This window comes from Misgurnus anguillicaudatus, chromosome 16 (genome assembly GCF_027580225.2).
Source record: "Misgurnus anguillicaudatus chromosome 16, ASM2758022v2, whole genome shotgun sequence".
Taxonomy (NCBI): Eukaryota; Metazoa; Chordata; class Actinopteri; order Cypriniformes; family Cobitidae; genus Misgurnus; species Misgurnus anguillicaudatus.
Genome location: NC_073352.2, coordinates 577,095 through 603,194, shown reverse-complemented (window position 1 = coordinate 603,194; position 26,100 = coordinate 577,095). Strand labels below are relative to the sequence as shown.

The 26,100-nt window shown below is 39.2% G+C and overlaps 1 protein-coding gene across 3 annotated transcripts in view; it reads left to right on the top strand.

Annotated features, from left to right (window-relative positions):
* nup210 (nucleoporin 210) overlaps positions 1-26,100 on the top strand; it is a 302,105-nt gene that overhangs the window by 247,748 nt on the left and 28,257 nt on the right. For all 3 annotated transcript variants that reach the window (XM_073853990.1, XM_073853989.1, XM_073853991.1), the window contains 6 exons: positions 2,734-2,912; positions 6,453-6,673; positions 6,749-6,885; positions 7,198-7,312; positions 11,645-11,791; positions 12,116-12,369. In XM_073853990.1, the coding sequence (XP_073710091.1) occupies positions 2,734-2,912; positions 6,453-6,673; positions 6,749-6,885; positions 7,198-7,312; positions 11,645-11,791; positions 12,116-12,369 (1,053 nt within the window). The remainder of the gene's footprint in view (positions 1-2,733; positions 2,913-6,452; positions 6,674-6,748; positions 6,886-7,197; positions 7,313-11,644; positions 11,792-12,115; positions 12,370-26,100) is intronic.

The following is a 26,100-nucleotide window of genomic DNA, read 5'->3' as shown; positions in this document are numbered from 1 at the left end:
GGCACTGGTAAGGACCCTAGCGTTGTAATCACTCACAGCTGTTACTCATCAACAACCGGCAAAACCAACATCTCTCTGAATTAATTTTAAAAACAGTACATTGTGAAAAATGCTGTCATTATTCTCTTACATATCTGTGCATAAATTTGGAGGCATATAATTACATTTTAAATGTAATAAATATATTTACAATTTTAAATAAATATTATTATTTTAAATATTGAGTAGATTGTGGTCCCTTACTGTGTAGCAATGTGTGTTTATATTTACAACTAAAACAAACGTTTGTCTTTATAAAAGTTCTGTAACATTTCATAAAGTTTTTTGAGTTGGATCACGTGATTTTCGGTTGGCGAGCTTCAGAAAAGGTCACATGATTTCCGGTTAGGGAACATAGGGACCATCGATGCTCACTGGTTTTTGCGTTGCATTGTGGGAATTTTTAGGGAACGAACGTTCCAGTGCACTGAACGGGTTTTGCGATTGAGACAGCACTTAAAATGGCTGACTCCCTGATCAGTGCCCTGACTACTGAACAAGGGAGCTGATTGAGACACACGGTAGGAGAAAGAACTCGGAGTATAAATTTTGAGGAATTATGGCAAAAGAGTTTAAAGGATATTAATGAACATTCTATCAATGCTAGACACTGCCTTATTCAATTTTGCAGTTTGACAAAATCTGGGGCTCTTTTCTCTGTTATCTTGATTAAAACTCTATGGACTAATGCATCTTTTATCGTTGTAATATTTTCATATTTTCACACAGGTGGATTAAAAGTAACACAACAGATCAAAATAGATTTTTGTGTTACACATTTTTTAGTAAATAAACATGACTATGACATAATTTGTAGCTGCAGACATATATTATTATTTTATTTGGAAAAAAATTAATTAAGTTGCATTTTAATTTTAAATTCAGTTTCATCCGACAGGAACGAACCAGATTAAACCAGATTTACTTTTTTGAAAAACTTTTGAAAGAAGGCCGACTTCAGCATGTGTTACAGCACTAAATTACCTTTAGATTGATAAGTACTGTAACACATGAAACCAGAAACACAACATTGGCTTTGTGGGAGACGATGACGAAATAACGCAATATTTGTCAGCTCTGTCAAGGTTTACATGATAAAGTTGATGTCATAGTTTGGAATGCAAATGTAATCAGGGCTCTGAGAAAATCACTTTGTTACTTTCATCCTGCTTTACTTCGCCCTGGCTCTCCCCTACTTTCACACAAATTATACATTGTAGCTTTTTTAGCTGTTTGGTTCCCTTTCACGCCACATTGATTGCTTTGATCTGGACCAGTTGAAACAAATCAAAATGCTGTCATATGATAACATCCACATCACTTGTTGGCCACATGTGACTTTGAAAGTATTTCCTAAACTGCTTTTCGATTGGTCAGAATTAACATGCGGGGAATTCCAACAGAACCCCGGAACTAAATAAACAGCAGACATCACACTGCTGTTTATAAAGTATGGAGAGACGACATTCTGATTGTATTCATGGTCGTTATATATTTAAACTACATAGTTTGCAATCTTAAAACGAATCAGTGTTAAACACATCTTTGTGTTAATTTTTACTATTTTAACTTTTATTTATTTCAACATAAAATCAACACGAAATGACACGATGTGATAAAATAACACAATGTGTTAAATAGGACAACACAAAACAATGTGTTAAAATCCTTTCTTAGAGTGTGTATACACACCACTTTAGGCAAACTATTCATTTAGAAAATGAAGTGCGGATACGGCTTAAAGATAATGTTTTAATGCACTGCTGCATTCTCACCTGCCCAAACGAACCACACCAAGTGAGATAAAGTAAACTCTAGTATCATTCAACCAAACTAAATAAAGCAGGTAAGAAAGCACCCTCAGAAACTCAACTTTATGCTGGTATCAGGAGACAATATTTCACCTTCATGAGAAATCTTGTGACCTTTTAATCTCACAATTAATAATTAACACAATAAAATGAATAATACAATAAGGGGGCAGTCACACCAAAAGCGCTTTAAACGCTTGCAAACGCAAGGCGCGACGCACTGCCTTTTTTTAAAAAAAAGAGCAGTGCGACGCGGCTTTTCATATCGCTAAGCAACCACCGAGTCAGCTGTCTTGTCAAACAAATATTAAAGCGTGAGCGCTCTTTTGTTGTTAACTGTCATATTAGCAGAAACTTTAAAAAGAGGGCGCTTGCTCTGACCTTGTTTGAGGGTGAGAGGTGCACAAACACGCAGGAGAGAGTGAGCGAGTGGTGTCCGGTTCTTCAAAGCAACTGTAAACTTCCCTCACCACAACGTAAGGCCCGCCTCTCCCATCATTTGATTGGACAATGGAAAGACGCGAATGACGTCGGGTGCTTCTCCGCTCTCAGCGCTCCTTCAAAAACGCGTGCGCGGCAGGCGGCAAAAAACCGCAAGGCGCTCGGCGCGCATAAACAGCGCGCAAACGCGCCCTGCCCAAAGAATATCATTCAAAAAAGGCGCCTGCAACTGCCATAAACGCTTTTGGTGTGACTGGCCCCTAAGTGTAGTCGAAGTATTTTATGTTAATCAAATATATATTTATATTTTTGCTCACTGAGTCCAGTTGGACAACTAGAATTAGGAATGCCTCCTAATAACATGATGGAAAGAATGAAAGTGTTTTTTTGTTGTCAGTCAGAATGACAGGAGTAACACACAGCTGTTGTTATGTTGTTTAAGGTGGTGACTGTATCATATCTGCGCGTGAGCACCAGCAGTCCAGTGTTGTACACATCTAACAAAGAGACTTTATCTGCCATCCCACTGGGAGCTCTGCTGACCTTCAATGTTCACTTTCATGACAGCACAGGAGAGACATTAAACAGCCATAACTCACACCTCATATTCTCTACAAACAGGTAATGTCACACAAATAAACTGTGCCCGCTTATACAGACAACGCACTGAACAGACACACACGCACACACACTGCGTGCACACACACACACACACACACACACCAGGGCTTAAAGTATTCCGTCCGGGGGCCGGATTTCCGGCTTAATGGCAGGTCCAGCCTCAGGTGCAGGCAAAATTAGCAAATTACAATCAGAGGCACTTTCGGCGCCGATGCGCTTTAAAGGGACACTTCACCCATGTGCATTAATCTTTCTATAGTTAGAACCCTAGTCATGTTTTTGAATGGTTGTGCATAATTTCCTCAGTTGCCGCTGAAACAGGAGAAATACAGATTTCAGTGTTGCACTTCCTTCTTTCAATGATGTAAAAATCATCATTTTGCATCATTGAAAGAAGGAAGTACAATATCTTTGTTGAGCGGGTGAGACTACAAACAGCCCTTTTCTCAGTCAAATTGGCACCAAATTCGAAATGTATGTTAGATTTCGACTACAAATATGACACACTTTCAATAAAGATTAATGTTTCTATGGGTGAAATGCTCCTTTAAGAAAATGAGCGCGTCACTTTCATTATGAGCGCGCATACCGCGTGGCTACATTTGAAATTACGAACTGGTAATAATAACCCTTGAACCTATCACCTTGATTCATGAGTCAGCACTCACAGGTGTCACAGTAATATAAATGTTTACAGAGATCGAACATATTCAAGTCCAAAATAAATCAAAACAGTAATGCATTTTTGGTGTTAAAAATGTATAGGCTATAATAGTTTATAAATGTATTCAGGAATTTAATTTGTTAGTTTAATGCAAGGTTTTAATATAAAAAGTTTGTTATTTGTAATGTGCAGTTAACCTCCTCTGTGTAGAAAATGTACGGTTTTAAATGTGACCGTCTCAACGTTATATTAGTAGAGATTCAACTTCTTGGCACAACGCCAAAGTTCGCCAGAGTTCAAGCGGGCGAGGAATCACACATGCTCACATGAGGTAAAATTGAATGCAAAAATCCGTTCCTCTAATAATTTTATCTAAACATATTTTTTAAAATCATTATTGAACATTAAAATTAATCACGTGGCTATAGCTTATGTCATTTTCGTTGTTTATATACTTTATGGATTTAAAATTACATTAATTTTATATGATAATGTAGTTGTTGTGCAAAATGCATTAATGACACAATTAAACAAGCCATTAAGACTTAAATAAAACATGCCGTTTCAGATGTAAATATGATGCAAATGTGTCATTATTCCGATTGAATAGTATTTGATATTAAAGTTAGTCATCACTCTTATTTTGGAGGTTTTTGCATGAAAGCAGGGGTTTTCAGATTGTTAGAAATGTAAGTGCCATGGAAAAGACTGAAAGCTCTATAATATTTCGTTTGATGTCTGTGTATGCACAAATTTCTGTGAGCTGTTGACACTGTGCTCCCTTAAAAGAAATTGGTGCATGACGCCCCTGCTGTAGACTAAACTAAAATTAAAAGTTATCTCCGATGGCCAACGCACACACAAACTCATTTTGTGTGTGCGCTTTGTGGTATTTTTATAAAAGACGTGATTGCAAACAGCACATCTAAAACCTTGTTTATTCGTGTATATCTCTCCACAGTACGTTTATTTAACATAGGATTACGCATGAGAAAGCACAAAGAAACACGTGATGGAATAATGGCGTCTTCTTACATTCATGCCTAAAGGCTCATTATGCAAGTCTTTTGTTTTCTCAGCTGTCAATCACAGATTATTCAAGAGCTTTCCAGCCTCCTTGCATATTGCCTTCCTAACCAAAAAGTGACTTTGAAATTGTAAATCAATATATCCTAGAATGATAGTTTTCCTCATCTTGTACTTAGTGATCAACAAACAAACAAATAATACTTTAATGGCATTGCTAAACCTGGGATGGTTTTCTGTGACGGAGAAGAAACGCAAGGCATCAACATCTAATAATTTACATGAGAGGCACTCGGGAGACGAAAAATGCCGGTTGCTTGTTCTCCCGTCAACATTAAGCGTATCTCATGCTAACACATTGAACCCAGGGGATCTTAGAAAAAACTTTTCATTACTTTACGTGAAGCCAACGGAAATCGAGCAGAATCAAAATATTTTACAGCTGATCGCTGTAAAGCGACGACGTGCTAAGTATAACCGCAGCAATGACAGTGATCTTATTATGACAAAGTAAGTGTTTTGATTAAAGGCGGAGTCCACGATGTTTGAAAGCCAATGTTGATATTTGAAATCACCTAAACAAACACGCCCCTACCCCAATTGAATCGGGACCTTCTGTTGATAGACCCGCCCCACACATACGCAACCCGGCAAGGATGTCGGTTAGTAGACACGCTCCTTACTGCTCTGATTGGCTATAAGTGTGTTTTGGTAGTCGGCCCGTCTCCTTTTCCAAAGCGTTTTTCAAACATCGTGGACTCTGCCTTTAATGTTTAATCTGTGTATACCACTAGTCAACTAAATGAACATAACATGGCAAAGATGAATGTTCATTTATATATTGATTCAATAGATTTATAGCATTTTGGAAAAAAGCTTGTCATGGATTTATTGCATTTTGTGGAAAAAAATAATTTATTTTTATAATAAATCTTTGAAAATCAAATTATGGATTTGAATGTTTAATGTTATTATTGCCTAAAGATGCTATGTGAAGGTTTGTAACTGAAAATAGTGGTTTTCATCTTTCTAGGTATAGAAAACCCGTTTTACCGATATTAGTCAAAATGGACATAGACTTAAGTAGGTTAATTTAAGTTCCTGTCTCTTTAAGATAAACACGGACCAGGTTTCTGCCTCTACTCTATACATACACTTAACTTCATAGACAATTTTTTATTTGATAAAGAATACTGTGGTTGAGATAATTTTGTTTGTTTGTGTCCTGTCAAGAACAAAAAAATTCTGTGTTCACTTGCTTTTTGATAGGCATCTCTCTGTGTATGAACTTGTGTGAGGTTTGAATCAGACATGACCATCCCTATGCCCTTCAAAGATCAGAACTTTTGATGTGTAAACTTCAGAGAGAGTTGCTCTATTGTGTCTCATACTGTAGACGATTAAAATACATTTGGTGATTAGAGCACTGAAAAGCAATGCAATTTATTCTTTATGTGGAGCCCCACAAACACTGTTTGAAATTCTTCCTACATCTGTGTGTGCATAAATTAAAAGAAAGAAAAAAAAACATTAAACAAGTTCATTTTGTCTGTTCACTGTGATGAATAGTTGGTTTTGCCAATATGATCAGCAGTCAAAGGATATGTGTTACAAATTATGTTTGTGATTCAGAGATATCTTTTAGCACTACAAGTAAGAGAAAAGTCATTATGTGTTGTTGTTTTTTGTCAATGTTCTATTTAATTGCAGATATAACAGAAATGTTTAACATCATAATGGTTTATAATTCCAAGTGACAGGGAAATGTAAAACCTTTTTGTTTTGATTTGAGTTTTTTGTTTGTTTATATCCTCATTTATGAGCAGTTATCATATGTCTTGTGTATGCAGGGATGATTTGGTTCAGGTTGGTAAGGGTTCGAGTAATAACACACTAATCGTGCGGACAGTGAATGTGGGTTTGACTCTTTTGGGAGTCTGGGACTCTGGTCAGACTGGACTCGCCGATTATCTCGCTCTGCCTGTCCAACACGCCATACATCCAGCTGAAGCTCAGAGGCTCGTGGTGGGAGATGTGGTGTGTTTCTCAGCTCTGTTTGTCAATCAGGAGGGTAAGATATTATCCTCTCATCTACAGAATGATCTTCAGTGTTTGTGTACAGCTTACTGATGGTTCTCATGTGCAGGTACATCAGGAGTTTGGAGTTCATCCTCCAGTGCTTTGCTGGAGATTGAGTCCAGGTCTGGAGTCGCTGTAGCCAGAGACGCAGGAACAGTTACTGTGTATTATGAAATATCCGGTCAGCTCCACACATACAGAGAGGTGAGACTACATCTTACAGTTTTGTGAGGCCGTGAATTTATGTAGGGATTTTCTTTTTATGACGGCAGATAAAAAATAAATTGTTTATTACATGTTCAAGTATATGAAGAATATTTGTGATCTCTGATGAACTGTAGAAAGTGTGTTACCCTGTTTAGTTTTTGTTGTTTTTACACTGGACATTTCTTTGCACTTGTGATGTCATGCTGAAGCCGCAGATTTTTTTCACCTCTGTCCGATTGAAAATGAACTTGTTGTCTCCATCTATGTAAAACTGCCTTTACAGTATTGTAATACTTTGTTGTCTGATAGGTTGTAATTGAAACCCCATTGCGAACAACTATTACACTTCCATCATCTTCAGTGAAGAAAGAGAGAGGCAGTAAAGTCCTGATGTCCACCAGAGACAGACAGAGTAACATCATTGGTACATCAAGTTCTTCATCTCAGTATTAATCACATTCACACTTCCTAACACCTCATAGATGTAGGATAATAGAAATAATGGAGATAGTCGATATTGTTGTCTTTTTAAGACCATTTTATGTCACTGATTAGATATGACAATAAAATAGCCTAATAATTGGGTTGTAAGTTAGCTTAAAATCCAATTCCAGTCAGATGTATTTTTGCAAACTGTATGTATTTACCAGAAAAACACGAAATTTCAGCTTGAGGAGCCTTCTCTTGGCCTGTCACTGTCCCTTGCCTCTCTCTCTCTCTCTCTCTCTCTCTCTCTCTCTTCCAAAACAGACAGAAATAACAGGGGCAATTGTGATCGGCTAAAATGCTAATGATATAAAAAATTTTTGCAAACAAATACACATGTAAACACTTTGGTGATATATCGTCTCTAAAAAAAACTACCAACCTATCGCTCTATAGGCTATATTGTCATTATCTTGACAGGCCTATAGCCTACTGCGTAGCTCTTACGCACGACTATGCGCCTTATTCAGCCTGCCGCCATGTTGATTTCAAAACGAGGCTGTGAGGGATAGACGTCCAGAGCATGCGCTTTAAACCTATTGTTTTGTACCAGGATGCTGGTCATTCAGCCATCAAAACACAGAAAATACATAATTTGACAAATTTCCACAGTACAAAGAACCTCAGAAATCATGGATTGTTAAAATAAGAAGGGACATATTACCTAATTTGAGATGAGTATAGCACATTGTGTAAATAATACCCGTTTTGGATATTAGTCTGTTGGCTAATCGCTAATTTCTAATGTTGTAAGCATGTTTACTTTTTTAAAAAACACCAATATACAGAGAGGAAAATAAGCACTTGAACACGCCGCCATTCTGCAAGTTCTCCCACCTAGAAATTATGGAGGGGTCTGAAATTTTCATCGTAGGTGCATGTCCACTGTGAGAGACACAATCTAAAAAAAATCCAAAAATCACAATGTATGATTTTTTAAACTATTTATTTGTATGATACAGCTGCAAATAAGTATTTGAACACCTGTCTATCAGCTAGAATTCTGACCTCTAAGACCTGTTAGTCTGCCTTTAAAATGTCCACCTCCACTCCATTTATTATACTAAATTAGATGCACCTGTTTGAGGTCGTTAGCTGCATAAAGACACCTGTCCAGCCCATACAATCAAGTAAAAATCCAACTACTAACATGACCAAGACCAAAGAGCTGTCCAAAGACACTAGAGACAAAATTGTAGACCTCCAAAAAGCTGAAAAGGGCTACAGGGAAATTTGCCAAGCAGCTTGGTGAAAAAAGGTCCCTGTTGGAGCAATCATTAGAAAATTGAAGAAGCTAAGCATGACTGTCAACTACATGGGAGGAGCTGGTCAATGACCTGAAAAGAGCTGGGACCACCGTTTCCAAGGTTACTGTTGGTAATACACTAAGACGTCATGGTTTAAAATTATGCATAGCACGGAATGTTCCCCTGCTTAAACCAGCACATGTCCAGGCCTGTCTTAAGTTTGTCATAAAATGTGAGAAAGGGACAGCACTCACAGTTCAAGCTTCAAAAATAGCGTTTAATCGCGCACAACGAACGTTTCGGGCTGAATGCCCTTCTTCAGCGTACTGGCGATTTCTGTCTTAAGTTTGCCAATGACCATTTGGATGATCCAGAGGAGTCATGGGAGAAAGTTATGTGGTCAGATGAGACCAAAATAGAACTTTTTGGTCATAATTCCACTAAACTTGTTTGGAGGAAGAAGAATGATGAGTACCATCCCAAGAACACCATCCCTACTGTGAAGATTGGGGGTGGTAGCATCATGTTTTGGGGGTGTTTTTTTGCACATGGGCCTGCACAGTATTAAGGAGAGGATGACTGGGGCCATGTATTGCGAGATTTTGGGGAACAACCTCCTTCCCTCAGTTAGAGCATTGAAGATGGGTCGATGCTGGGTCTTCCAACATGACAATGACCCTAAGCACACAGCCCCTAGTGTTGCTTACAATGCTTAAAACATAAGATGATTAGCCAATAGGCAAATCGCAAAACAGATTTTATATACACATTGCACTGCTCTTATCTCTTATCTATTTCTGATGTTCTTTGTCTTGTGGAAATTTGTCAAATGATGTAATTTATGTGTTTTGATGGCTGAATGACCAGCATCCCGGTACAAAACAATAGATTTAAAGCGCACACTCTGCACGCCTTGTTTTGGAATCAACATGGCAGCAGGCTGAATAAGGCGTATAACTTGGACTTAATTCTTTATGACTTATACATATTTTGTGTGTTTTATGGATAAAAGTCAAACGACATCTTTCTGTGAATAGATGAGTTAATACTTTTAAAGATGAACAAACCTTTATATAGTCCAAAGTTGTCTAAAATTTTAAATGGCTGTTAACCTAGGTGTTTTCAGCAATATAAAAATAGTCTCTAGTTTCCCCAAAATGTGTCTGTAAAGTTTCAACTCAAAATACACCACAAATTTTTCATTATACAGTAAGATATTGAACATGGCCATTTGTGGCTGCAATGAAAAATGTCACATTGATGGGGTTCCCCAACAGCCTTTTTTGTGACTGTTGCTGTTTAAAGGATGATTACACAAAGAAGAATAGGTGGATTTGTACAGTGTTGGCAATGTTAGTTTAAAAAATTAATTAGTTATAGTTACTAACTCAGTTACTAGTTACTTTCCCAAAAATAGTAACTATGTCACATTATAAAAGTAACTAATTACCAGGGAAAGTAACTATTGCATTACTTTAAAAAGTTCAAGTATTTCAAATAACTTGTTGTTTTTTGTGCTTATACTATGTGTTTGTGACCGCTGCCTTTGAGCTTGTTGTACTTGCCATCACTGTGTCATTGCAGGTGTGTGCGACTCGGGCGGACTGCACGCGAGGACCGGTGTAGCAGCCCATCCTGTTCCCCTCGGAATATCTGTTCCCCTTCTCGTTTCTGTACACTCAGCTGTGTTTTCCTAATATTTATTTTATAGTTTTAATAGTTGTGAGCTGTATTAGTTTGTACAAACTCTGTACATATGCTGTACCATACAAAAAAAATTTAAAACAACCAGCTAATCTGTGATGCCTGCACATGTGCGCTGTCAGCAGAAACACTTTATCAACTGGAGGGGAACAGACATTCTGAGGGGAACAGGATCGGCCGCTACACTGGGCTGCCTGTGAGTGGCTAGCAGCAGCACTCGCTGCTCGTTGAGAGGAGAGAACGATACATGCTTTTGCGTATCCAAACCTGCCAGAAAAGATTGCTAGGTTTTTCCTAGTCGCATTATTTTAAGCCGCTAAAGGGGGTTAAAAAAATAGCTAAATCTAGCGACAAAGTCACCAAGTGGGCAACACTGCACTTTCTTGCACTGTGCATGTATTTGTGTATGAACTCTGCCTGCCTCTGGTTGGCTAACGATGGAAATTCAGCCAATCATCATAGGTTATGTGGTTGTCCCACCCCCTCTAACACACACAGACCAATCATCATCAGTTATGTGTCTCCCACCCCTCAACACACACACACACACACACACACAAGAGAAAAACATTGCCTGTCTGAATGAGAGCCTACTCACTTCAGTGAGATTAATTATAATAACACGCAGCATTTTAATGTCAGTAATGGCATTATAGTGGGGGAAATAGTCAGGGGTGCACATAACTGGTGTGCATGCGCGATTAAAAGAAAAAATGCGCACCAGACAATGCTCTAAAAGGCGCTTTTACGTACTGCTGGAATTTTAGGGATTGCTCTGTGCATCATTGGTAAGATAATTATTACAAACGTGTTAACATTAATGTGTGTTAGCAGAGGTACAACATTCACTGGCCCGATTGGCAGATTTAAATATTTAAGCACAAAAAGACTGATCTCACTTTAAAAAAGAGACAGATCTCACTTTACTCACATGTTGTTTGATAAGTTTTGTTTGCGCGCACCTCAAGCGCGAGCACGATCCACATCTCAAGCTTAGTACTGAAAAAATAACGCCGTTATTCCCATCACTTGATTTGTATAATATAACAGGATGTTTCTGCCCACATTGTGGCTCTGATAGAAACACATTTAAAAGTGCATTTTCTTATGTTATCGAGGCTTTAAGGCCACTGTATATTCACAGGACATCTTTGGCTTTTTAAGAATTATTGAATGCAACAATAAACCTAGATTGGCTGTCCTTTCTGTTGAGTCATGCGTTTGATTCCTAGGACTGAAGCGTTTATTCATTTTTAATGATGGTTGCGTTTATCCACAACATCTCATAACTGATATGCTGTTATCTGATACATTGACAGGAAGTTGCTCCTCCTGGCAGTTAGAGAGCATCTCACTTCTTCATCCAGAGTCATCCATCAGCTGCCATGCCCGCTTCACCAGCAGTGCTGTGGATTTCTCAGCGCATGATGTCTACCACTTTTACTCTTCCTTTGACACCACTACAGGTCTCACTAAACATTTTAATCTAACACTGAAATCTTATAAGTGAAATCCACCCTTCATTCACAGTTGACATGTTTGGGACACACAGGATAATACTAGGTTATGTGACCTTGTTATGACTGATTCTGTTAAGCAGCTATACTGTATCTTGATGTGGTCGCTCCTTAGCTTCACCCCAGGTTCCTGTCTGTATCTGTATTGGTTGATGTTAGCGATGCTAGCCAAGCTTCTATACCTTTTATATGTACTGTATATGTGTTGTGTGAATTTGAAATGCAGTATCATGTTTTGAATTAACGTGTCCTCTTTTTGACTATGATCTGCAGGTTTCTACAGCTGCGTGTTGAGCTTTAAGGCCTTGAGTGAGCAGCAGGTGAAGGTGTTGAGCATGTCTATGACTGATGTGGAGGTGTCTGCTTCTATACAAGGAAATCACTTGACTGGAGATGATCACAATAGTGTTCGGCTGCCTGTCAATCCTGGAATATATGCTGATCAGACAGAAATCATCCTAAGTAACCAACACACATCTGCTGATCTCACAGTCTATGGCACCGCTGGAGCTCTTCAACAACTTAATGTAACACTGTTTTTCATAACATATCATAAGATCTTTGTGGTTATTGGTTTAAGTTTTGGTTCAACACGTGTGTAACAAAATAGCTATGCATTTGAAAACCATTATGTCATTGGTCTCAAACTCCATCACCTTTCAACAATATAACATAATCTGGCCCGCAGATACATTTTGATTCACTTTCACTGTTTCATATTCCTTTGCTTTTTTATGTAAACGTTTAAGGGTTCGTTCAGGCGTCGCGTCTAACTAATGAGTCAAGGTGTTTCTTACTTTCCAAAGTACTCGGGAGCTGAGGTTGCGCTCCTTGGCGTGGCGTTGCGCCACCCATTGCTATGCAGCCATGAGCCATGCGCTCCATGATGGCGAGGATAACGGAATATGTGATCAGATTGTAATTTTTCATCTGAATCTCGTGTCAATCATATCATTGTCACCACGTCATCAGTTAATCTGGTCGGGACTTAGTAGTGTTTGTCCAGAGAAGATTTGTTACTTCTGGGTGGATATCAGCTGTTAACTAAGTTAGTTCACATAGTCACAGCTTTTAATGGAGACACTGCATAGGGAGGCAGAGCGATAGATGTAATGCAATATTAAACTACAAATAAGAAAAAGAGCCATCAATTGTCCAGGTTAAGAAAAGTGGAAAGATGAGGAGAAACATACAGAGGATAGAAGTATGTATACTGGAATATATAATGAAGTACAATGTATTATTATGTAGCTTATTATGTGCTATGCAATTACACATAGAGCAGTATTATTTTTTTCTGTCCAACTAGCTTATGTAACATTGACTACCAATTTAAAAGTTTTAGGATCACTTTCACTCATTAATATTTTAATAATAGCGATTTTGACAGATGAGTGGTGGAGATTTGTGTTACGGCAGTACATACCCATCAGTAGGCGCATCAAAAAATTATAAAACACTGAATGTAATTTTAAGGCATTAGGACTGCAACATTAAAAAAAAACTTATTCAGTACCTATCTTATAAAATATACTATGTACATGCAAGCAGTGTTTTCATCTTGTTAACAATCTTTAAAAAAAAAAAAACTTTTCTGTAATACAGATGTGTCCATTAAAAATGTGCGTCATGGGGACAAGAATCGCATAGCACTTCAGCATTTAGAAGAAAGAGCATAAACTTTCTGGCGAAGGAAATATCAAACCTGTCATGTTTCAAATCAAATCAGTGCAGAATACAATAGGACAAACTGTACAAATCATACTCAACATAATATACATTATACACAATATGTATATGGCGGCATGTAGTTGTGGGTGCAGTTATAAATCCTGTTTAGCGTGTATGTATGGTAAGGATGTGCCATATCCTACCGTCCATGATAATACCACTATAATTTTTTTACATGATAAAAAATATCATTTCACGATATAAATGATATAGCGACATCGATGACTATGACGTATGGCACATTTACATTTCCTAACACGCACAGCAACAGCACCTGAGAGCAAGAGCAGCATGTCATTAAAACTAGTACAACCAGGCTGTGAAGGTACGCGAGGAGGAGATACTAGCAGCTGGTGATGTGCGGCTCAAAATAAACATTATTTACTTATTTTGGTAACACTTTATTTTACGACCCGCAAAGTACCGGGTAATTAAACCGAATTTACAGCGTACCTATTTGTAACAACAGGGTACCACTACAGTACGTACTTGTAGGCATAAGGGAATAATATTTTAAGGAGCATTTCACCCGTAGAAACATTAATCTTTATTGAAAGTGTGCTATATTTGTTCGAATTTGGTGCCTATTTGACTGAGAAATGAATTGTTTGTTGTCTCACCCCCTCAACAAAGATAGTGGACTTCCTGCTTTCAATGATGCAAAATGATGATTTTTACATCATTGAAAGAAGGAAGTGCAACACTGAAATCTGTATTTCTCCTGTCTCAGCGGCAACTGAGGAAATGATGCACGACCATTCAAAAACATGACTGGAGTTCTAACTATACACAGCTTAATGCAAATGGGTGAAGTGTCCCTTTAAATTACCTTAAATTATGGTCGTACAGATAAAAGAAAAACAACATTCAAAACTGTAAATTGTATACTTTTATTTGTGTACATTTGCAATAATAAGAAAACATTGTGCTTTTAAGATAATAAAAAACGTGTTTTGTGCTCCATCGGTTTTGGGGCGCGTCAGAAAAAATAATAAACTCATATAGGCTAGGCTACTTTTTAATTGTTAATTTGCTAATTATTAAAGTAAAACACATTTAGTGTATGCTTATTTATACATTTTTCACCAAACAAAAACTTAATCATCATGTTCTATTGATTTATTGATATTTGCACACGGCCAATAAGAGGGAGAGGTTCACCCGTTTAGAACAGCAATATAAATATATCCTTAAGACATTTCCTGGAGCTGTGTGTGTCTGGTTCTTCGTTTGCAGTGCATATTAAGTTTCTGCCCGAGAGCGCCCCCTGGCTTATGGATGTAGCGTCATTTTACCGTAATTCATTGAGACATTGAGAAGCATAGTAAGCATTATTTCTTGTGTTTGTTTAAAAAATTATTTTTAGTTTAAATGCAAAATACACTTATGTTTTTCCCAAACTATTTGTGTTGATTTGTTATATAAACATATGATTTACATAAAGTTTTTCCGGACCTATGTAAATGATGAGAATTCAGATTTGGACCTTTCAGGGGTGTGATTCTTCCGGATAAATCCGGAATTCCGGCTTTTCCGACCTGAAAATGAGGCTTTCGTGAATCATGCAAATCCATTTTTTTGCGTGTGTGTGGGGGGGTTTGCAAGGCACCGTTATAAATAACCGCATATCACTCCGCAATAATCTATTTATTTGTCACGATGGAACTTCATTCAAAGCAGAGTTCACAGAGCCTGCAGTCCGATCTCCGGTGTGTGTTGTTGGCTGCGAATTAAAAAAAATCATGCGTTCGCCTACAAATGGTATGAGAGAAACACGTCTTTCACTCTCAACCAAACTAACAAACTAGCCAATCAGAAGTAGAATAGGGAGGGGTCTTTGAGATGCGGCTGAGGTCCAGCTCAGCTACAGATGCCGCGCGGCCGCGGTGAAGTCATAAGTTTACGTTGAGTCAGCAGGATGAAGAGTAAGTTTATGAAGCCTAGGTAAGACGACCTAATTGATAAAGGACTTAAATCAGTGGCACTGGGCATGGATAGAAGGAATAGGCAGAGACAAACAGTATTTTAGTAGGAAGAAATTAAGAGAACCCGCCAGGTGTTTGCTGCTTTGACAAAACTGTCCGTTTCAAATCAGGCTATGCCAGTAATGTAAATAACAGATTTCTCGTCGAGGTGAAATGCGGTCTCGCAATATCAATATGAAGTTGCGTTTTTGTCAAAAAGTTTGCTTGCATTATATTATACTGTAATCACGTACGTTAACGCGCGCATATACGCTAATCAGATCCAATGTCATCCTGACGAACACACGCATACGTTTGCTCCTCTTAATGATTTGTGAATCTGGCAGTAACGCTTGCGATTACAGAATAATATAATGATAAGCACAAACATTCATGGATCTGGTGTGTGAAACGCATAGCTTTGACTGTTAGATGCTTTGCCAAAAGAACTATGCAAAAGACAAATGCACTTGACTGCCTTTCCAGAAAGTCACAACATTTGAATAAAGTAACAAATGTTGTAATCAATAATTAATCTGTATTAAATGCCCCCACTAATTATTCTATAAACATTAAACATGTTTTTACCAATGGCGTATATCATTTATCATATGTTTATGTGGCTTGTGTGCCTTTTTATTTTTACAATAGGCAATCAAAGATTTTAATAACTAAAAGGGCATAAATTTGTTTACAAGAACATAAAAATCCTCATAGATAGTCACTTATTTTTACTCTCAAAATGCACCACATTGTTGTATTTACCTTTAAATGCACAAAATGATTTTGTTCAGTCTGAAGCAGTGGCAAGGCTACATAATGGTCAGGGTGGCACTTGCCCACGCAGATTGACGATTGGCCACTCAGATCGATCAACTTTGAGCCCAAATTATATTTCAACTGTATTTCATTTTGTGTGTGTGTGTGCGTGTGTGTGTGTGTGTGTGTGTGTGTGTGTGTGTCGCCACGTCATGGTAGGTGTGCCGTATATTTTCCTGCTTTTTTCGCCAATCACACCTATGACCTTTGAATGTAAACTTTGAGAACCCCTGGTTTATACAATTGTCACTTATTTAAGTCGATTTTTAATGCACTTGCAAAACTGTGATATCAGTTCTTGCCTTTCTGTTTTAATAACATAAAAATGGATCGGTTGGCTAAACCAAAGAGGAGTCAAAATAAAAGATCAAGCATCAACTGAAAGCAGCTAAAATGCACAGATCCACAGATCTATTAGTTTTGTAATGTACTAGTTTTTGTAACTTCCCTGTAACTTCAGTGATTTTGGACATTAAGGGGAACATTTTTTTCCAGTATTTTATTATTACCATAGTTACAACCATAGACTTCATATACCCACTACCTCAGTTTTAGTATGTTTAATTGCATTTTTTTTTTCACATGTGCAGTTTGTTTTTCATATTAAGCTGCAACTCATTTCACATTTACTTTTTCAAATGCAATAAAATTCATATAATAATTTCTGAACATAGCATTGCATTTGTTTTAAAAAAAAGTAGTTTTTGACTTGAAACAGTTGCATATTAAACTTAAACTTAGCTTATCCTTCCTATTTTGTTGTTTTTTGGGGGAGTGTTAGAGTGAGATTCTGTTAGGTGGTCCTCAGAAAAAAATTGGAAGATAAAGTGGTCCTTGGGCTGAAAAAGTTTGAGAAACACTGAACTAGGCGAACTGGGAAGCAAACTCGTCAGGCGGAACTAAGATCGCTGCGGAAAGAGAACCCTCTAGGGGTCTACCACTAAGGTGATGGTTAAAAGACTCGAGGTCTATCATATAAACTCTCTTAGTAACACTAGAGAGGCGCGGAGCAAGTTCCGCTAAGGGAAACGTGGTAAACTAGAAACTTTCCATGGAATACTCACAAAGGAACCACTAGGGGGCGCAATGTGGGTGCTGGCCTCACCCAGGTTCTTAAGGATACATCTAGTGAGAGGCTGGCAGCCGATGCTCCGCAACATCGGCCACCAAGCGGTGGAGGAGACAAAAAACAGTTATGTTTTTGCCTTAACGGCCTTCCATAATAATGCGGTTGTGCAGCACCGAAAAGAAAGGCTCCAAGCCGACACAGGAACCGTTCCTAGATGTTCTCACTGATCTGAAGAGAGAACTCGAAAAGATACCGGCTCAATACGAACACTCCAAAATCTAGTGAATGTATTAGGTGTCGCCCAGCCAGCAGCTCTACAAATATCTGAAAGCGAGGAACCACGATCCAAAGCCCAAGATGAAGCCACGCTTCTGGTTGAATGGGCTCTCAAACCAAAAGGGCAAGTAATGCCCTGTTTCTCATAAGCCAGGGCGATTGTGTCTACAATCCAATGAGACATCCTCTGCTTAGTGACAGCTTTCCCTTTCTGCTGAGTCTGACCACCGTAACAGACAAAGAGCTGTTCTGAGGTGCGAAAGCTTTGAGTGCGATCCACATACACACGTAATGCACGTACAGGACATAACAAAGCCATGGCTGGGGCTGCCTCCTCCGAAGGCAGCGCTTGCAAGTTCACAGTGTTGGGGGTAACGAGTTACAAAGTAACGGATTACAGTAATTAAATTACTTTTTTGGGTAACGAAGTAAAGTAACGCATTACACTAATAATATTGGTAACTACACTACTTTACTAGACTATAGGAACGCGCTTTCCTGCGTTACCCAAGCAGTGTTTGCCTGGGTGTAAAGTTCTGTCTGTTTAAGTGGTGCGTACATGCGTGTGCCTGTACGTGTGCCGTTGCCATAGAGATTGATTTGACGTAGCTGCTGGTGCAAAGGGGAGCGGGAAATGAAGACGGAGGGTTTCGGCCACTGGGGCGATATTCACATTACTTTCAGCTTATTGCTCGAAAGGACAAATATATTTATGTGAAATGCACGCTATGCCCAGACGACAAGTGTCTTTCAACTGCTGACAACGCGATGAGCAACCTGTCTGAGCATTTGTAAGCCCAGCATGGAAATACAACACTTGTGGCGAAAGATCCTGCTTACCGGTCATTTAAAGGAGTCACTCATCATCAGCATGGATTAAAGTTTTCCGTCGCTAGACAGATTTCCGTCAACTGCAAAATTATTAAATTCACTTTTCATAAAGGCGACGTGTGATCAAAGCCTGGAGTGGAGCCAAATCACGTTCCTCTCTCCACTGTAAGCGTTCTGTAATCAGCACCGGATCCACTCCGGGTTTTCTGTCTGTTTCACGTTAAGCTGATAATGACAAACTGATAATGCAGGAATGTTTCGATGTTTTGGAGATCGATAAAGGTGTAAAAGACCAATGGAGATTGACTTGGCTTGGCGAAATGATGAAGATTGGCATGCCTTTCAGTTCGTGGGATAAGAAAACCAAACAGCCAGGTACCTTGCGTGTCATTGCACAGTATGACTAGTGGTCCTGTATTTTGAGGGTAAATGATTTCTCCCGTACTTGATCACCCGCGTCCCGTTTTTGACTGCTATGCTGATTTAACCAGTGGCTGATACAACGGGTTTGTTAAACTCGTAGGTAAACTTGTGGTGGCATCCAAATCCCGTGAGAGCGATTGACGAGGAATCATAAGAGGAGACTGCTTCCGAAATGCTCTCGCGGGACTTTGATGTCATCCACCTGTCGGTTCTTGCAGTTGCATTTGCTGTGGTCACAACATTTGTCCATATATTTAAGCACTGCAGTTTAAAAACAAGTGATTTTAAGCCATTCAAACACAAACAACAGTGCTAAATGCGCCCGCTGTTTCTGTGTAAGAGTATGCAAGTTGCGCATTCGCTTCTCATTGAGCTTGTGTTGTATTTTTGCCACTTTATTGGCCTTAAATACAAATATGCATCAAAAATATATGCAAGTATCCTCATATAAACACGAACATTTAGGTCTTAGGAGAAAGTAAACAGCATAAACATTGCGCATAAAATAGCACATCAGCGCCTGTATTGTAACGTAATATTTTTTTTATAAAGGTACAGTCATTTTAATTTACAACTGTCACTATGGTTACAGAGATCGTGTGCCTATTGTACACGAGTTTAACTCGACATAATCGTTTCAGGGTTTATATTCATACATAACGTTACTGTATTAGAGCTGTGACTGTAAGCTGTTGTGTGAACAGAACTGACCCTGGATTATTCGTTTATGTAAATGCATTATATACCATGAACAAACAATGAAAAATATAGAGTATATAAGCATTAATTAATTCTTGTTTATGTTATTACAGTAATTGACAGTAGTTCATGGTGCATTTACTAATGTTAACAGTTTCAACTTCAACTGATTTCAAAAAAGTATTAGTAAATGCTAAAATTAATACATTTACAATTAATAAATAATTAATAGAAGATTAATTAAAGGTGGTGATATTCATGTTTTCTTTTTATATAGTGAGTTATTTAGCTGTTTCGCCTTAATCTGAAATGCCCTGCAAACTACAGCTACCTATATGCCACAGGAGACTTTAATATGGAATTAATGGCAAAAAATGCTCCCCTTAAAATGCTAATGGTCTCGCCTACATAGAGTGTTAGTTAGGAATATGCCTTGGCCTGAAAAAAATTTCAGTCAGAATAATTTTTTTCACTTTAATCCATGCATCAGCCACCCCGCCTAAACCATGTCCATGTATCTATGTGGTAAATTAAAAAAAAGGAAAGTAAAGTAATAAGTAGTGAAGTTACTTTTCAAATGCAGTAACTAGTAAAGTAATCTCATTACAATTTAAAGAAGTAACTAGTAACTATTAACTAATTACATTTTTTGAGTAACTACCCCAACACTGCAAGTTCACCACCTGATCTCTGAAAGGAGTGGTGGGAACTTTAGGCACGTAGCTCGGCCGGGGTCTCAGTGTAACACTGCATTCAGCCGGCCCGAACTGAAGGCATGAATCGTTGACCGAAAATGCATGAAGATCCCCTATCCTCTTAATAGAAGCCAATGCGAGGAGTGTCAAAGTGTTCATAGTGAGAAACTTAATACTCACTGTCCGCAGAGGCTCGAAGGGGGCGTCCTGCAGGGCTTTCAGCACCATGGGCATGTCCCAAGGAGGAATAGAGGGAGGGAGCGAAGGATTCAGCCTTCATGCACCTCTTAAAAACCTAATGTCCAGATCGTGCTGACCCATGTATCTACCGTCTATGGGTGCGTGATATGCGGATATCTCCGCGATATCTACTTTAATAGTAAGCAAGCGGTGCTGGAGATATAAAAGCACAATTCTGATCGAGCATTCCTGGGGGTCCTCTCGTTGAGAAGTACACCATTCAACAAACAGGTTCCATTTCAGCGTATATGCCTGTCTCGTAGACGGTGCTCGCGCTGCAGCGATGGTGTTAGATACCGCCTGGGGTAAATCACCTAGAACCTCCGCGCCCCGTCCAGAGACCACACATGGAGGTTCCACAGATCGGGACGTGGGTGCCATAATGTGCCCCCTGCTTGAGACAGAAGGTCCCTCCTCAGGGGAATCCGCCAGGGCGGGGCTGTCGCGAGGAGGGTGAGCTCTGGAAACCAACTCCTGGTGGCTCAATATGGAGCAACTAAAAGAATACTCTCCTCGTCCTCCCTGACTTTGCACAATCTGCGCAATGAGGCTCACTGGGGGAAATGCGTATTTACGAAGACCTCTCGGCCAGCTGTGTGCCAATGCATCCACGCCGAGTGTTCCCTCGTTCAGTGAATAAAATAGGCGACAGTGGGTTGTTTCTGGAGATGCAAACAGATCTATCTGTGCTCTGCCGAAACGTTTCCAAATCAGCTGGACCGACTGAGGGTGGAGTCGCCATTCGCCTGGGCGCGCTGCTCGTGAAAGCGCGTCTGCCGCTGTGTTGAGCGACCCCGGAATGTGAATGGCACGAAGAGACCTCAGATGCTTCTGACTCCAAAGGAGGAGATGACGGCGAGATGCGACCGGTGACTAGAGTGCACACCGCCTTGGCGATTGATATACGCAACAGTCGCAATGTTGTCTGTGCAAACTAATACATCTTTGCCTCGCTGCTGAAGCGGACGAGCGCAAGATATACAGCCCACGACTCTAGGCAATTTATATGCCAGTACAGCTGAGGTGATGTCCACACTCCTGAGGCTGCAAGCTCGCCGTACATGGCTCCCCACCCCGTGTTGCAGGCATCTGTGCATACTATAGAGTGACGGCTCCCCCTCCGATGTTACGGCAGATACCGAATCCTCGGGAGGTCCGACAGAGGTAGAAAGCGGCACAGAACGCGCATTCTCCGTCTCCATCGGGACCTCAGCTGGTTGCGGATCCGGTTGCTGAGAGCCGCTGGACGAACCAGCTGACGGATTCAGCACCGTGAGGTGGAGGTCTTCACTCCGTAGCTTCACAGCCGCCGCCTTAGGGGCGATCAGCGTTCCCGGAGAAACGCCACACGACCCCACAGATCCGCAAGAGTCAATCTCAGGGGCTGCAACCTTCTAAGCATGCAACCTTAAAAGGCGAGCACTCTGTCTTTCACGGTGGCAGCCTCAGAAGTCCGCAAAGAGAACTGAAATGAGACGGTCTAACACTCAAAGGACCCATAATTTGCGTCACCTGCTGCACGCACCCACCACGCCTGTCAGGCATGTATGCTAAAATCATGTTGAATCAACGTTGTTCATATCATTTAAAATAAATGTACAATCTCCCTAATTGGTTTGCTTACCTTACGTTGAAATTTTGTAATTTCTTTTGTGAGAAATGACAATATGCATTCAACACATTTTCTCCTTTTTTAAATCCCAAATAAAAAAAGCAGTATGTAAACATGTATTTGGCTAAATGCACAGCACTTCAAGTTAGTTTACAAAATAGCCTACATATAAATATCCTATTTACAGAATTTTCTCTGTAGCTTTCTATTACTTAGAAATGATATCCAGAAATTAATTTGTAATAGTAAAATGCAGACACATAATTAACTTAATCATGTGAACATAGGTTCATGATCAAATGTTAACATTGGCCAAGTACCGGACCGTTGCTAAAGTTGGGTTTGAAAGCGATAGGGCGCCAGTCATTTAAACGTGTCATTCAAGCATGTACACTGAACCCAAAATGTGTGATCGACTCCATGCTGCACTACGCAGATTAATTGGCATACTGTATGACATCGAAGTAACTATGCTATCGCAGCACTTTGATGCACATACACATGAATGCTTTTTGGCAAACATTTGGTTTGGAAAGTTTTCTTTTGCCAGTGACACATCCTTCACGTATTCATCCATTTCATAATACTCCTCCATTTTCTTTTCTTTTTTTGGCTCTTAAAAACCTAGTTTAGCCGGGTAAAAAACTTGTCCTGACTCTTTTTTGTGTTATAGTACAAACACAAGGGAATGAACATGGTCAACTTATCATGCAGAGACTGGATCAGAGTTGAGTATCCATTAACTGTTGGGCGTAAGCAGTACATGTGGATCGTCTCTGCTCTTTTACTTGTCAATGGCACGGGGGTGTAGTGATCTCAGCTCATTTCAGATAATGAAGTTACAAGAGAAAGACTGTACCTCTCTAACTTGTTATACAGTTTACACCAAATGGGAATATTTGTTTTCAATTTCACTTACATCATTTAAAAGTAGGCAGAAACACAACACATTTATTTAGTTCAGTTTTATTTATATTGCACATTTACAACAGCCACGGCTGACCAAAGTGCTTCACAGTGCATAAAATATTACACATACACTTAAGAATACACACATACCCATGCACAATAAAATAAGTTTTTAAAATAGGTTTTTTCTCCTAGGGTTTTTTTTCATCCCATGGAGAGTCAGCCAAAATTGCCTTAACTTCGCACTTTCCTGTATACGTTGCATTATTACTACGCTCGCTTTTACGGTTTATTATTAGCCGCTGTATTCTGCTTCTTATATTATCTATCGATTTTTCTGTGTTTTCCCCTGCATCTATTCATGTAGAGCTGCTTTGAAAAGCGCTATATAAATAAAATTGAATTGAAATTCAAAGAAGCGTGCTTGCAAGATTTTGCGGCACTCAGTGAGACGAACTGGTGAATGTCACTAGAAAGACAGCACATTCTTAATGGTTACATCTGTACCGTAAAAATTGCTTGCATTATAAAATATCCTAGTGCGTCACATTACATTTCATAATCTTACGGTTATAATGTTTATTGTAGCTATTTAAAAACTCATGGTTTTCTGTCATTTGTCCAGAATCTCATGTTATAAAGAGGAATTAGACTGTAAGACAGTATTTTTAAAATGTCCAAGGCATAAGTGAACTAAGCGGCTACTTGGGGCAAAAAAATAAGGCTTGATTTTTTTTACATATTTTTTGTGATTCAGGGCTGGCAACTCTCACGCATTCGGAGTGAGACTCACACAATTGAGTTCACAGACAATTGGGGCAATTTCGTATAAATTATCTCGGCCATATCGCCGGGGATATGTATGGAATACGGCCAAGCTTGTTAGTAAACTTCGGCTCTATGTAGGAAATGCCGCTCCATCTGAAGCAGCAGATGGCGATTTACTACTAATCAAGGAACTGGCATTACTGACGAGATGCGCATGATATAACGCATGCGATTTATCGTGCAGCCCTAGTCTAAAAGTGTATTTTGGTGCTGCAATATAACGCAACAGCGGTCCTTAATGTCAAAATAAGTGAGGGGCATGTCAAATAGAAGAAAAACAAGTAGTAGTTGTTTTATTTATATAGCACCTTTCCATTAGAGCAGATGGTATGGAGGTGCAAGACCGTGTAATGCCTTAAATGTGAGAAGCAATATCTTAAAGTGAATGCGTGACGCCACAGGTAGCCAGTGAAGATCATGCAGTAATGTGAGCAGAACGCCTGGTGGAGGTGAGAACTCTTGCTGCAGAGTTTTGAACATACTGTAACCTTGCTATGAGTTTTTTAGTCAATTCAATTCACTTCAATTTTATTTATATAGCGCTTTTCACAATTTGGTAATTGTATCAAAGCAGCTTTACATAATAGATGCAGTGAAAAGCACAGAAAATCGACAGATAGCACAACATAATAAACGATAGCACAAGCAGTTAAATTTGCTACGGCTATAAATCAACATTATAAGCAAACGTATTACTAATGTAACGTATAGAAGTTAAGCCCAAAAAGGCTGCCTCCCCGGGTTGAAAAACCCCCTAGGAGAAAAAACCCCCGGAATTTTAGCCTGGGAAGTAAAAAAAGTCATAGGAGGAAAAAACCCTTGGGAGGTGTATATATATATATATACACATTGAAAAGGAAGGAGATTAAGCGGAGATTAAGCGGGTTCTGCCGGTGGTCTTTGGTCAGGCATCAGCTGGACATCACGTTGAAGAACAGCTAGTAGATCAGTTGTGTGCCGACTTTCACATGTACCGGAACTGGATCTGTTTGTCTCGTCCTCGGGATCAAGGACAAGACAGGGAGAGAGAAACAAAATCTTATTAGCATAGGGGCCGTTCACATAGAAAACAAGTGTCACACAGTAATGTGGTTTTAGTCAGCTCGGTTCCGGACAGGCTAAATATTGCTGGTTAAGTGTATTACATATAGTTGATGATTTTAGAAACGGAAAAATAACTCGTTTGACTAAGGCCAGAGGCCCCACTGCCGTCGTTAATACTAACGTACAGTGGCAAACGGTTCTGTATGACATACTATTTTAAGGTCATGGGAAAAGACCAAAATTGCAAGCCGGCCATATTTGGCAGTTAAGACTCAATCGAAAACCAATTCAAAGTTTCAGCATATTACTAAAGAGTATTAATGAGATTTACCATGCTTTGAAGTGTTGACGAAAAAAAGGTTTTAATTTATTCATTAATTAATTTATTTATTAGGTTGTACAAGCTAGCTATTAGGAGATAAGTACCATTGTTAAAACAACTATTTGAAAGCCTTGTTAAAGAGAAAAGTTTTAAGTCTAGATTTAAAGTTATCTACTGTCTCTGATTTTCGGACGTCGGTTGGTAAATCATTCCATAGCTTAGGGGCTAAGTAGGAAAAGGATCTGCCACCTTTAGACACTTTTGATATTTTAGGGATAATTAAGAGGCCAGAATTTTGTGACCGCAATGCACGTGATGGATTGTATTCTGATAATAATTCTCTAAGATATGAGGGTGCTAGGCCATTTAAGGCTTTGTAGGTGATTAGTAATATTTTAAATTGTATACGATATTTAACTGGTAGCCAGTGTAAAGATGCCAGAATTGGGCTTATGTGGTCATACTTCTTAGTTCGAGTAAGAACTCTTGCAGAAGCGTTTTGAACTAGCTGAAGCTTGTTGACCTGTTTTGCATGGCATCCTCCGAGTAACGAGTTACAATAGTCTATTCTAGAGGTCATAAAAGCGTGGATAAGCTTCTCTGCATCTGATGCAGACAACATATGGCGTATTTTTGAGATATTTCTAAGGTGGAAGAATGCTGTGCGGCAGACATTGGAGATATGGCTGTCGAAGGATAAACTGCTGTCGAACATCACACCTAAATTCTTAACCGTGGAGGTTGGCACCACAGTGCAGCCATCTATGGGCAACTTGTAATCTGTCATATTATATTT